General features: G+C 42.8%; 1 protein-coding gene across 7 annotated transcripts in view; it reads right to left on the reverse strand.

The window, feature by feature from the left end:
• Positions 1-828: 828 nt before the first annotated feature.
• Positions 829-14596, reverse strand: part of GOLGB1 (golgin B1) — a 45602-nt gene continuing 31834 nt past the window's right edge. For all 7 annotated transcript variants that reach the window (XM_062625219.1, XM_062625218.1, XM_062625221.1 and 4 more), the window contains 8 exons: positions 13376-13554; positions 12004-12169; positions 10188-10319; positions 6438-6596; positions 6206-6303; positions 5130-5264; positions 2884-2989; positions 829-1670 (listed from right to left, as the gene is read on the reverse strand). In XM_062625219.1, the coding sequence (XP_062481203.1) occupies positions 1536-1670; positions 2884-2989; positions 5130-5264; positions 6206-6303; positions 6438-6596; positions 10188-10319; positions 12004-12169; positions 13376-13554 (1110 nt within the window). In that variant the 3' untranslated portion in view covers positions 829-1535. The remainder of the gene's footprint in view (positions 1671-2883; positions 2990-5129; positions 5265-6205; positions 6304-6437; positions 6597-10187; positions 10320-12003; positions 12170-13375; positions 13555-14596) is intronic.

Below are 14596 nucleotides of genomic sequence, written 5' to 3' on the forward strand. Positions count from 1 at the left end.
TTTCACCAGAAAAATAATTTTTATTATATATACATGTCCCAGGAAGCTATAGGCAAAGTATTTGGTCTCTCAATTTTATAAAGTTGAGGAAGCCCACACAGATAATCAAGGGTAGTGCACAAATGGATATGTAATGCCAATGTTCTGGACCTGCCAGAAATCCAGTTATTTTACCATGATGAAATCATGTCAGCCTCAAACAGGCTTTGTTTACTGGCTAGAGAAATCTTACTTTAACAGCAATATCAGAAGCATTATTTCTTTCCCACGGGAAAAAAACATGACTGTTAATGCTATAGTAAGAGGCAAACAGAATCCTAGCAAGTACTCTGAACAGAATGACCACTTGGTCTCTTGACAGGGAACTTAACTGGAGCTATCTTCTTTGCATTCAGCATTCTCCCCTTGGAACAGGGTGGTCTCAATTCCAGGACATACTCAAGAGCTCTTTAGAAAAGACAGCTTTCCATGTATGAAATAAGATCAAGTCCATTTACATCAGTTTGCTTTAGATCCAATGACCAGCACTAGCTTTCTACAATAGACTTTTCCTAACGCAGAGATGTCAGAAGGTTTTGAAATTGCAGTCCCCTCCTCAGCATAGGGAAAACAGCTTATTTCTGGAGCTTCTGCTTTTGATTTGGGCCCACATTCCACATTCCGGAACCCTTAAACACAGCCTGCACAGGTTTAATCTTGTGGCAAGGCTTCAGTGGATTAGAATGCTGGAGCATGGCTGCTCTGATTTCAAGAGGTATGCAAGCACCTTCCATCACTTAGAGCTAAAAAGTTTTTTCCTATTCCTTTTCAATAGCTAAGTTACTGGCATTATTTTACAAGCTTGTCAGGGCAGACATATGACTGCTTCTAAATGGAACGCTCAGCAGGTCTGGATATACTAATTCTGGCCTTTTTTCAACAGGAGATGCAACTAAGCAGGAATCACAATTTTGCAATTCAATTCATGTTCCTTAAAAGTGTCCACAACTTCCTTAGGATGTGCATTGTTAAGCAGCACTGAGCCACGGAGCAAATCTAAGGGATGGAAGAAAGAGAAGAAGCTGCTCTTTCTTGTACCTAGCTGCAGGGTTTCCCCAACCCAACTCACTGACCGGTCTAAGAGCGGGAAGGTTCTGCAGTTCCTAGAAGTGCTGTAGTACTGCAGCAATTCAAGAATATTTTTCTTATTCCTACCACAGCACAATACTATCTAAAATGAGTGGTGCTACCTCCAGGTACAGGAAGAAATGCTATCCTTGAAGCCTGTAGCATGAGGACCCTGGCTTAGAAAACATACCACTCATTTAAAACACCGAAGGAATGGCATATGTCCTGGAAACAGATCCCAAGCATCAGCCCTGGCTGCTGCATACTTGGACAGCAACCAACCTAGGCACAAGGTGCTGGCTGCAGCTGCTCCTTACGGGCTGACTTGGAAAAAGAAGGCAGTTAAGTGAAGCGCTACCGTGTCCATATAGAATGCAAGCCCTCATTACAAGGAGGGCTGTGGCTCCAGAAAAGACTGTTATTCCTGTTCATAGGTAGCCTGTAAAGCACAGGAAGAGAAGGACATGGAGGGCAAGCAGATACATGGCCGCTAGCAGAGGCAAGTGCGTCCGAGAACGGAAGAGAGAGCGTAACAGGCGTCGTAGTCCAAGGATATTCCGAGTCTGGAAGAGTAAAAGAGAGACCAGTCAGTACCAGGAATGAATATGTCCCCAGCTGCCTTCACCCAGAGCTCTCCAGACCATGAAGGTTAATGAGCATGAATCTTCCCAAACCTGTTCCACTGTCAGATTTGACCTCTAGAGCAAATCCTCTGTGAAATATTCCCCTTCTCCTGCTCTCTGCAGGTTTCTCATGAACCAGCTTTCTCCAATTCTGCTTGAGAAAAGGCAGCAGAATGCAGAACATCTCCCTTTAACATTTGGTCCCTATGAATTTATAGGCCCTCCAAGTGAAATATAAACAAATGGATCAATGGTACTTCTCTGCTAGAGCCTCGAGCTACTAGGAATCTGGCCTAAAAGAATAAAATTATTATTTGCTGTATCACACTTGCAGTGAAAGGACTTCTGAAGCTGTTGAACCAGCTGTTGTACAGTGACTTTATTCTACAGGGGCTCTTCCAGGAGTCAGTGTAACACCAACTGGCAAAGTTCCAGTAGAAAAAAAAAAAACCTGTCTATTCTGGTCACAAACCCCAAGCACAAGCACAGAACAGCATCCAGTTATGGATGGCTCTTGTCATAATTCTGCTAATGCTGCTCTTGAAAGCATCATCCCCAAATCTTGGAGAGACCAGAGGGAAACTCTTCAGCAGGGCTTCATCTTTAGCAAAACAGGACAGGTTACTGCCAGGCTGTCATCCAGCAGTGAAAAAGCAGCTCCCCATTTCAGCTTCCAGGTTGACTGATGCAGGTTTGAAAGACCATGAGTGAGAAAAATATGAGATGGTTGCTAAACAAAAAAGGCAGATTATCCAGACATTACAGATGCTAGGGCCAGTAACACATACATTTGTTATGCATGAGATGATTGCACACTGTTTGCACAGACTTTGCCTATCTGCTCACCACTGAGGCCTTGCATATTCTACAAGGAACACAGGACCATGTTTTAGGCACAGACAACGCTGGCCTACACTTTGGTGAGCCCTGAAATTTAGTCTGCTTATGCAGACTGTAGCACAGCCATGATAAGAACAGTATGTGGTTTTTGGCTTGAAAACCAGAGCAAGACAAGTAGAAACCTACACAAACCCTAAGGATTTACATGTGCCTACAGAAGGGTTTAGCTGCTACAGGTTCAGAGTTTTCAGTTCACACTTTCTTGCATCAGCCAGGGCTCACATCACTGACAGCTGTGGATGTAAATTCTTACTTTGCTGTAATTATTATCCATGGAGTCAATCAGCAAGGAGTGCTCTTGACTTGGAGTCATATCAGCGCTAGAACTTAAGGAAGATGTCCACTCACTTGACTGCAACCTGGCACAAACAAAACATGAAATGAGAATAAATTTCTTGTGATATCCCAAACCAGCACTCCAGACAAGCTCATGAAAGAAGGTATTTCTTCAAACAGAAACCAAAAATTGCAAGCTATCTGTGGCCTCACTTGACAAGAACTGGTTTTGTTTGCACTACTGTAGTGCCTGCTGAGCTCAAGCTGTGCAGAAGGACTGGGTAATCCTACTTTCTCCACCAGGAGACTGGTGAAACCATGACAGAGAAGGCATATTGTGCTTCCTCAGTGCCAGCCACTTCCTGTGTCCATTGTTATAACTCTAGTCAGAGAGAAGAGTAAAACTTCCATCTGCATGATGTGCAGATTACCATTCCTCTCCAGTAGGACAGCTCAGCTGCTGGCAGCAGAGTTCTCCCTAATTTATATTCTGTCATTTCAACTCATTGCTCTTTTGGTGCTGTTTGGCTTGTTTTTAACTTTTTTGTCTTTCAGAAATTTCAAGCTCTTTAACTTAACTGAGGTTTCTGTGTTCTACTGGGGGCCTCCAAGTGAAATTTCATAGTGTGTGACTTGAAAGAAACCAGGGCAGATGATTTAACTATATATTTTTAATTTTATGAAATTATTTTGGAAACCAGCTCTGGTCCCAGTAGTGCCGGTTCTAGCTAACTATTTTTTAGTAACAGATATTCAAGATGGATAAGATACTATTAAATGATGGAATGTAGAAGCAGCACTGTCAAATCTTCAGGCTAGCTTTAATTAGTGAAGTGAAACCAGTTGTAGGAGGCTTACATAGACTTTGACGCTAGAAGAGGCTACACTTGTCTGAGTCATGTAGTGATCACCAGGGAACCGAGGCCTAGAAGTCTTCCACATACCATTTTCCTTCTGAGTAAGCATGTGTCAGAAGAAAGCCATTGCTTTCACGTAAAAGACTCCAATAGTGAGGTTTATTTTAACTTGCACAGCACAAGTGCCTACAATCAAGTTATATGATAAAACCCACTTTTAGAGTCAATGAAGAGAAACAGGCTATGTGCCTCACTGCATCCTTATCCTAACATCTAGTGTAGGTCAGGTTCCTTTTCTCTACTGAGTATAATGGCATCTGTCAAGTAACCTGAGATACATGTGTTTCAGGTATAAACGGCAAGGCTTTGCAAGGCAGAGCTGTGTGGCAGGAGGCCATGAAGTGCCCTGCACCAGTCACAGCTGGCTTGGTAATGTGTGATGCCTTACTGTGGCCAAAACTACAACCAGAGGAGCATATGGTGCTTCTGCTCAAATGTATTTAACAAAGGGTAGCGACTGGGAAGGAGGAAATGGGTAAGAAACAAGGAGCAGCATTGATAAGTCACTACATGCTGATCCCAGCCTCCTATGCTGCCCTTTGCCTCACAAAAGGGACAGAGTGTAATGTGCAGTGCAAGCAAGGGGGCACTAGAAAGGGGAAAGGCGCCTAGGCTGAGTTGAGCTTGGGAAAGGCAGGGAGGGGAAAGTGTTTTTCCCAAGTGTTTAATTGTTTCTCAATATTGAAATTAATTAAAAGTTTATGTTAATTAGCAATAATTAAAATTGAGTGACATTCTTCAAGTCCAGACCGTTTTGCCCATGACACACAGGTGCTTACTGAGGAGACAGATCCCCTGGAAGTATGAAAACTCCTCTTTTGCCTTTACCCGATTCCCAGTCTCCAAACTGTATTTTCCAATAGGTAATTTAATTCATTGAAAAAGCTGGCATCTCTAGTCAGAATTTGTCTTGATGTCTAGCCAGTTGTCTCATTCTTTGTCTACAATAGAAGGATAGGCTGAACATCAGGAAACACGTCTTTTTTTTTTTAATGTAAGGGTGACTGAGCACTGGCACAAGCTGCTCAGGATGATTATGAAGTCTTCATCCTTGGAGATACTAAGAAGCCATCTGGACATGGTCCCAGGCAACTGACACTAGATAGCCCTGCTTGAGCAGGGGCATTGGACAGAATGACCTCCAGAGGCCCCTTCCAACCTCAGCCATTCTGTCAGAGACATGGTATAATCATTTCCATGCTCCCAGTGACACTCAACAGTAGGATGTAATGCTGTGCTAAACGAACACAGATTAGGATCACCATACTTCTATGGTGACACTGCCTGTTTCCCCAGGCTCCCTCACCTCCTGATCTGATCCTGTGCTGCAGACAGCGCCTCCTCCACAGCAAGACGACGGTCCCGTTCTTCCTCCAGCTGCTCCTCCAAATACCTCATATCCTGCTTTGTGCTGCTATGTAAATGTTCTGTTTCAGACAACCTGTTAGAAAATAACCAAGCATACACCAAAAAAAGGACTAATTTGTAGACCATTCTGTTTCTATTATATTCATCTATGCAGGATGTGAACAGACTCCAATTCCTTTCCATTTCACAGAAGACTTAATAATATTTTATTAATATATTTCATAAAATCATAGAATCAGTGAGGTTGGAAAAGACCTTTAAGATCATCAAGTCCAACCTTTACCCCAGGACTGCCAAGGCCACCAATAACCCATGTCACTAAGGGCCTCATCTACGCATTTCTTGAATGCTTCAGGGAACAGTGGAATTTAAATTATTTGGAAAGCAAGAGAGAAGGGTAAATCTCTTGAAGCTTCTGTGTCACATCAAGGTGGTGTTCTTTGGCTCTGCCATCCACAGCCCCACCTCCTAAAAATTATTTTGAAAGGGTACGAGTAATCATGTAGTAGATCTTAGTTCCAGAAGGTTACTAGGAATCGTGTGCTAGGTCTTAATTCCAGACACTCTCAGGCTAACAGCCTTGAGACCAGGACCACTGATATACTTCAGCAGTTAATGAAGACCAAGCCCATCAAATCAAAGATGATCATTTGGCTGGTAATGGTCAAAAGAAATTGCTGCTGCATATTGTCTCTTCATTTTTTCATTTTCATCCATCCAAAGGGATGGACAGAGCCTTGGGCGACATGGTCTAGGATGAGGAGTCCATGCATATGGCAGGGGGGGTTGGAATTAGATGATCTTAAGGTCTTTTCCAACCCAAACAATTCTATGATTCTATGACTGATGACAGCAGTCATATAACATATAACAGTTCCTCCACTTCCACAAGGCCCTAGTGTGGAAGCAGGTTTTTCCAACATTGAGGCAGTAACAGAAATATGTTCATCACTAGTCCAAAGACTTCTATCAGGACTAACACCTCCCACTCCTGTTTTCTCAGGCGTTCTTTACCTCAGCTGCAACTCCTGCAGTTCTGGTGTGTAACTGTCTCTCTGAGGCTCATTCTTTTCTTGAGGTGCTCCTGGAGCAGCATCTGATGCAAACAACTCCTGAAAGAAAGCAAGAATGTATGGCAGATACACAGCACTGAATGAAGAGGATAGAAAGTAGCTGCAATGCTGCAGTTAGTGAAGCCATTTGCAGCAAGCTTTCCCCTCCCTTGCACCAAGAAGACCACCCTTACCATGCCCTTGTCCGCAGACTGCAGCTCCTGGAGCTGCCTCTCAAGCACCAAGCAGCGGTTCAGAACCTCACTGTAGTGCTGATGGCTCTCACAGATATGCCGACTGCTACCACGCAACTGGAGGGAGAGAGCATTTTTCTCCTCAAAGACCTGAGACAGCTGAGAAGAAGACACAACTGCTGAGTAAAGAACTCATATTTCTGTGAAAGCAAAATTGTTCTTTGTGTAAGTGAGGGTAAGAATTCTATTGAGGACATGGGAACCGCCCCACTGCATGTTACTAAGGTCCAAAGACGAGTAATAATATCCAACAGTAGCTTGTGGTTAAGGTTTCCAGAAAGGAGTCTCAAAACATCAACACAATATACAGAATAACATAAATCTTTCCTAAATCTCACCTAAATCTTTCAGAAATATAATCAATAAATTATAATTTTATATTCTTACTTTCTCCTTGAATGCAGCTCTGAAGATTGATAAATTCTGAGATTTCCATTTCATTGTGGGAATTGGACAGCTTTGTCTAAGAATAATATTGACCACACATGGGTGTTTTAGTTGTTGCTCAGTAGCACTTACCCTGATCAAGGCCTTTTCAAACTCTCATGCTGTCAATGAGGAGGGGCATGAGAAGCCAGGAAGGAGCAGAGATACAACACTTGACCCAAACTAGCGAACAGGATATTCCTTACCACAGCAAGTCATGCTTGGGATAGAAACGAGGGGGAGTTGGTCAGGAGCTGATAGCTGCTCGGGTCAGGCTGGGTATCAGCCAGCAGGTGCTGAGCAACCGTACAGGGCATCACTGTTTGGGATTTTTTGTTTTGTCTCTCTGTTAGTTCCCTTTTTATTGTTATTAATAGTAGTAGAATTAAATTATACCTTATTTTAATTATTAAACTATTCTCATCCCAACCCACGTTTTACTTTTTTTTCCGATCCCTTCTCCTCCCCATAAGGTGGGGGTCTGGTGGGGATGTGAGCTGCTGCATGGTACTTGGGTGCCAGAAAGGACTGTCATGGTTTAACTCCAGCTGGCAACTAACATGGAGCATGAGGGTTGAGATAACAACAGATCTGACTGGAGAGTGTTAAAAACAAATGTGTTACAAGCATTCACTGTATTGGTTTAAGATCACTGGTCACAGTGTTGATTTATTTGCTCTCAGAGTTGTTGCATTTGTTCTCAGGGTTGTCATATGTGATACCTCACCTCTGTGGTGATGTTTATTATCCTTGGGGCCAGGCTAAGATAATAATTTTGATGTACTCTGTAACACTGGCTTACGATAGAAAGAATAGTCATGAAACTAATCTGGTATGTGTATTCAGCATGGTCATGACCTCTGTAATTTGGGAATCATCTACTCAGAACTACTAATAATTGTATCTTTTCCCTTTTCTTCTTGAAGGGACAACCTATGGGGGAGATGTCTTCCTACAGCTTTCTTTATTCTTTTCTTTCCTCCTTCCTTTCTTCCGAAATCTTCATTCTCCTCTAGGCTGAATATGGTTCATAGAATCATAGAATAATTTGGGTTGGAAAGGACCTTAAGAACATGTAGTTCCAACAACCTGACATGGGCAGGAACACCTCACACTAGACCAGGTTGCTCAAAGCACCATCCAAGAACACTGGATGGAGCAATCAAAACTTCCTTGGGCAAACTGTTCCAGTCCCTCACCACTCTCACAATAAAGAATTTCTTCCTTACATCCTATATAAATCTCCCCTAAGTTTAAACCTATTACCCCTTTTCCTATCACTACAGTCCCTGATGAAGAGTTGCTTTAGGCCCCTTTCAGATACTGGAAGCTGCTCTGAGGTCTCCACGCAGCCTTCTCTTCTCCAGGCTGAATGCCTCAATTTTCTCAGCCTGTCTTCATATGGGAGGTGCTCCAGCTCTCGTGGCCTCGTCTGGACTTGCTCCAACAGCTCCATGTCCTTTTTACACCAGAACTGCACACAATACTCCAACTGGGGCCTCATGAGAGCAGAGTAGAGGGGCAGGATCACCTCCTTTGACCTGCTGGTCACGCTGCTGGTGATGCAGCCCAGCACACAGGTGGTTTCTGGGCTGTGTGTGCACACTGAAGCCAGCTCATGTTCAGTTTCTCATTAACCAACACCCCCAAATCCTTCTCATCAGGGCTGCTCTCAATGCATTCTCCACCCAGCCTGTATTTGTCCTTGGGATTGCCTCAACCCAGCTGTAGGACCTTGCACATTGTCTTGTGGAACTTCATAAGATTTGCATTGGCCCACCTCTCCAGCCTGTCCAGGTCCCTCTGGATGGCATCCCTTCCCTCCAGGAAGTCAAAAAGCATGTTCAGGTTTTATTTAAGGTTAAACAACTATTTAAGAATAAAAAATCTATGCCATCGACAGACTGGATTGATGGGCTGCGGCCAACTGTATGAGGTTCAACAAGATGAAGTGCCAGGTCCTGCACTTAGGCCACAACAACCCCATGCAGCACTCCAGGCTTGCGGAAGAGTGGCTGGAAAGCTTCCTGGCAGAAAAGGACGCAGGGGGGCTGGCTGACAGTGCTGAATGAGCTGACAGCTGTTTCCTGGTGGCCAAGAAGGCCAGTAGCATCCTGGCTTATATTAGAAATTGTGTGCCCAGCAGGCCCCCTTGTGCTCAGCACTAGGTGAGTGGCACCTTGAATCCTGTGTTCAGTTTTGGGTCCCTCACTACAGGAAGGACATTGAGGTGTCGGAGCATCTCCAAAGAAGAGCAGCAAAGCTGGTGAAGGGTCTAGAGAACAAGTCTTATGAGGAGCAGCTGACTGGAACTGGATTTGATTCGTCTGAAGAAAAGGAAGCTAAGGAGAGACCTTACTGCTCTCTACAACTACCTGAAAGGAGGTTGCAATGAGGTGGGGGTCAGTCTCTTCTCTCAAGTAACAAGTCATTGGACAATGTGAAATGGCCTCAAGTTGCACCAGGGGAAGTCAGACTGGATATTAGGAAACATTTCTTCAAAAAAAGGGTCGTCAAGCTTTGGAACAGCCTGCCCAGAGTAGTGGGTGAGCCACCATCCTTGGAGGTATTTAAAAGACCTGTAGATGTGGCATGGAGGGACATGGTTTAGTGGTGTTATTTGGCAGTGTTAGGTTAATGGTTGGTCTCCGTAAGTCTTTTCCAAACTAAATGATTCTAAAATGGATAGAGAAATGGGAAGGAGTCCAAGGAAAAGGCTGCTGAGATCACCGAGAGATCAGAGCAGATGGTGCCTGTAAGAGCTGGGCTACTTTAGCCTGCTAAAGAGAACATGCTAAAGGGTCGTTTTACAATAGCTTACAATGAAATTAAAGGGAGTCATAAAGCTGAAAAAGCCGACTTCTTGATAGTGGCAGAAAATACTATAAGGGGTCACAGCCACAGATTGTTGCTCGGAAGAGTCAGAATAAACATTAAGAAAAATATTTGTGTTAGAAGTGTACAGTAGTATTGGACAAAGGTCCAGTGTGTTTCTGGAATCTCTATTTTTTCAGCAAGCAGCCAGGCAAAGTCATGGCTGACCTGATCTAATATTTGTGACAGTGCTGCTTTGAGCATCAGAATGATGTATTAGATCATCTCCAGAAGTGTCTTCCAACTAATATTTCTGATTTTGTGTAACTTCACTAAATGTCCACAAGAACAGAAAGATTCATTCCTGCTACCCAAGCCCTATTCAAGCCTACCTTCCTCCCCAAACTCCTTATTCCCAGACTGCAAGTACGTATAAAATGTAATCAGTACCTTGCTGTTTAACTGATGAATTCTGAGCTCTTTTTGGTGCAGTTCTTTCAGGCTGTCATTTAACTGGGCCTGGAGATGTTTTGTCTCTGTTTCAAGGCTTGAGAAGTCCCCTCTCAGAGTTTCTGAAGAAATCTGCCAGGGAAAGAACAATACTGCACACATGGCAACCCACTCCTGTATTCGTCCTTTCTGTTTAGTATTCCAAGGTCAAAGCCCAACATTATTCCTGGTACTTTATCTGCTCAAGTGAAACAGCAAATGGGGAATAAACAGAAATATCCTAAAAGCCCTCTGAAAATCCAAACAATTAGGAAAGATCACTGAAGTTGCACATACGATGGGTCTCTGGCCTGGTTTCAGCTGGGGTAGAGTTAATTTTCTTCCTAGTAGCTGGTGCAGTGCTGCATTTTGGCTCTAGTCTGAGAATAACACTGGTAACACACCAATGGTTTAGTTGTTGCTCAGTGGCAATTGCCAAGGACTTTTCAGTCTCTCGTGCTCTGCCAGTGAGGAGGGGCATGAGAAGCCGGGAGGAAGCAGAGACAGGACACCTGACCTGAACTAGCCAAAGGGATATTCCATACCACAGCTCATAATGCCCAGTATAGAAACTGGTGGGAGTTAGACAGAAGGGGCCAGTCACTGCTTGGGAATGAGCTGGGCATCAGTTAGCAGGTGGTGAGTAATTGTATTGTGCACCACTTGTTTATTCCTTCCTTTCTCTTTTTTATTTCCTATCATTATTGTTATTTTGCTTTTTATTTCAATTATTAAACTGGTTTTATCTCAACCTGTGGGTTTTTACATTTTTATCTCATTCTCCTCCCCATCCGACTGAGGGTGAGAGGGAAGAATTGTGCAAATGGCTGCACAGAACTTAGTTGCTGGCTGGGCTTAAATCATGCCAATCCTTCTCAGAAGTTGTCTTAAAACTGTCTACAATACAGGAAGGGGGGAAAAAAGCATTTGAATGAGAACAAGAAAAACAAACAAAAAAATCAAAGCAATGTCCACACTGCTCTCACTCAACACAGACTAAAAGTTCCAGCACAAACACATTGTCCTGGAAAGCATCACATGCAAATTGTTCCAGTTTCTTCTTTGCATATAGACACGTGTGTCAAAGGGATAAGGGAGGATTTCCTCTTTCCCCCCACTGACATAAAAGCTTCTAACTGGAACATTACAGATTTGGGCAGGAGAGTTCTTTCCTTGCTCATAAGATAATGGTATTATTGTACATGCGGCAGGCAAGTGCCCTTCCCCAGACCAAGCAAAATACTCAGCATACTACACTGAACTTTTAGCACTGTGATACAGGGGAAAGAAGGCAGGAAGTGCAATGTTCAATCTTCAGCCTCTCTGGGCTTAAGCCAGGATTGTGGATATCCATCACAGTAAAAAAAGCACTAAAAATGCAATAGTAAACTTACAAATTAGAAAGTGACATTGAAAGGAGAACCAAACCAGAAGATGTTAGTTTCAAACACAGTGCAAGAGGTGATTCTAAAATAGCCAGAAAGACCTGAGAATTCCATACTGCTGAGAAGAACCTAAGGTGTCTAGGAAGCCCTGTCTCTCCTACTCTCTTGAAACATTAGGAACCATGAGCTAAGGGAAGAGCACATAAGCGTATGCCAGTTTTCTAAAGGTTCTCAATTATTCAAGTCGCAATGTTGTGATAGTCCTTTAAGGCCACATAACAAAATCCAATACTGTGGTCTGTACGAGCTGAATACAAGCAACACACACTACTTTGGCTGAATTTCAAGCTTTACATTTTGATGCAATGAAGGGTCTATGTATTTCCACCCACCTTTGTTTGGTACTGCTCCTCTACAACTTGAGACTTGTTGAGGGGCAGTCCCATTTCTTGCATAATTCTTTGTAAATGGCTCAGTTGCTTGTCTTTTTCTGCTATGACCATCAGGTACTGCTCCTTTATGCTGCTGTTCTGCTTTTCCCAGGTAGTTTTCTCCTGCCTGCCCAATACAACACAAAAGAAAATCACCAGGAAGTTACAAGTATCACTTACGATATCCAGGTATTGATTTGATTCTATTTCCTATGATCACCCCATGCCAGAAAAGAAGTTTTACAACTAAACCAAACCAAAACAACCCACTTAAGCACAGGAACCTTAAAAGCAGGTTTAGAGAAGTATTCTGTATTTGCTCAACAGACTGCTCAACGCTCACACTTTCAGTATTCCTGGACACTGTTTTGATCTTCCTGCAAAGACAGCTTTGTGAAGCAGGTCACTGGCAATGCCACTTGTCATTATATCATTATCGCTGCTTCAGTCAGATACACACCAGGACCATAGCATGGATCTCAGTATGCAAGCTTGATGCCTTAGCTTATTTACACTGTAGAAGCTAGACAGGAAATAAATCTCCTTTTATCAGAAGATAATTAAAATTTGTAAGCTGCTTCAAACTTCACAAGGTCTGAAGTGTAGTTTGAGAGTCAGATCAGTGGCAGGGGGAGGGTGCACTACAAGTTTTTGTATCGCTTTGAACAAGAATAAGCCATGTATCTTGCCACAAAAAAAACCCTCACCCCTTTCACTCCAGGTTCAGTCATTCTTAGATGGATCTCTGAAGTACCCAAAAGGAATTTTTTCCTGTTTTTAGAATACAGCATATTTGTCTAACTAGTTTTAGTCCAGCCAGAGATGACAATTTACTAGACTTGAATTACAGACATTTTTAAAAATAGAAAACATAAAACAAGTGAAACAAAGGATTAGACAGTCATAAAAAATGACCATTTTCTTATCAATGGTATCAGTGGGATAATAAATGGTGTTCATTATCAGTTGGAGAGTTTTGTAATTATATACATAAGCTCCAATACAAGAAACAGCCCAAGTTTCCTCTCAAACAGATGATATTGGCCACCACTGGATGAAGAAAATAAAAATTAAAAGATCATTGATCTATTTCTCACAGGCATTTCCTTCCAGTACATTGGGCTGTAATTCTTCACCCTAAGACTGAGGCAAAAGCTGAACAAGGAAAACACATAAATACGTGCCGAATCCGGAACATGACAGTGGTTTAGTGACAGATGACACAGGCAAACTGAGGTTCTCAATGCTTACTTTGCCTTCTGCCCACAATTGCTCTTGGAGCGAAAGAAATGGCTTATTTGCATCTCTGAGGCAGTGATCAGACAACTCTCACCTAAGCTGATGGATCTCCTGCTGGTAGGAAACACTTTCTTGCTTCAGCTGTTCTTGGAGACAATGCTGTTTATCTGCCTCTTGCTGGTATTCCTGCAGTTGTGCTTTTAAGCGAGAATTTTCAGCTGATTCTACCCCAACCAGGATATATTGCTGCTGCAGATTCTTCAACTCTCTTACCTTTAAAGGTAAATATAAAAAAATAATTAAAGGGAAATATCAGAGTGTGACAACTGAGCAAGCAGCTAGGATTATAAGTATTTAAGAGTATTTCTCACTTTGGCAGCTGGAGAAAGAGAAGTCACACTCAGATGACAGAGAAACTAGACATTGAATCAGTGATTACAGCACTCTACTAAAAACTGTTCAGGAAAAAACAAAACCAACCCCTAAATCTTCAAAGAATTCTATTGTTAATGAGATTTAACATCCTGTCCTGGTTTCGGCCAAGGCGTATTCCATACCAAAGCATGTCATGCTCGGGGCAGAAACCAGGGGGAGTTACTCAGAAGGGACCAATCGCTGCTTGTGCCAGGCTGGGTATTTGTCAGCAGCTGCTGAGCAATTGTATTGTGCATCACTGCCAGTTGTGGGTTTTTTTTTCCTTCCCTTTTCTAGTTTTATATTCTCTCCCCTTGTTATTTCCCTTGTCATTATCGTCATTAGTAGCAGCAGTAGGAGTATATTGTACTTTAGTTATTAAACTGTTCTCATCTTAGCCTGCACATTTTACATTCTCCTGATTCTCCTCCCCAGCCAGCCCCGGGGTGAGTGAATGGCTGCTGGTGCTGAGGTACCAGCTGGAGTTAAACCATAACACATACATTAACAAAAAGAATCTGACATAGTGAGGCAACTCAATTCCCTTTGGCAGGTCACAGTGCCTGAGAGAAGTTCCTGAAGACTGGAGGAAAGCAAATGTCATCCCTACCTACAAGAAGGGCAAGAAGGAGGAATTGAAGAACTGCAGGCTGGTGAGCCTCATCTCCACCCCTGGGAAGGTGATGTAGCAACTAATTCCAGAAACCACTTCCAGATACATGAAAAAAACGGTGCACAGAGAAGTTATAGAATGTCCACAAATGGAGATATTCAAAATCTGACTCTATGCTGTCTTGAGCAACCTATTCCAGTTAACCTTGTTTTGAGCAGGACAGTGGAATAGAAGATCTCTAGAAGTCCCTTCCAACCTCAATTATTTTATGACTGTGAAAACAAGTAT

Source organism: Pezoporus occidentalis, unplaced genomic scaffold (genome assembly GCF_034315485.1).
Source record: "Pezoporus occidentalis ecotype Australia unplaced genomic scaffold, CSIRO_AGI_Poc_V1 ctg279, whole genome shotgun sequence".
Lineage (NCBI taxonomy): Eukaryota > Metazoa > Chordata > Aves > Psittaciformes > Psittacidae > Pezoporus > Pezoporus occidentalis.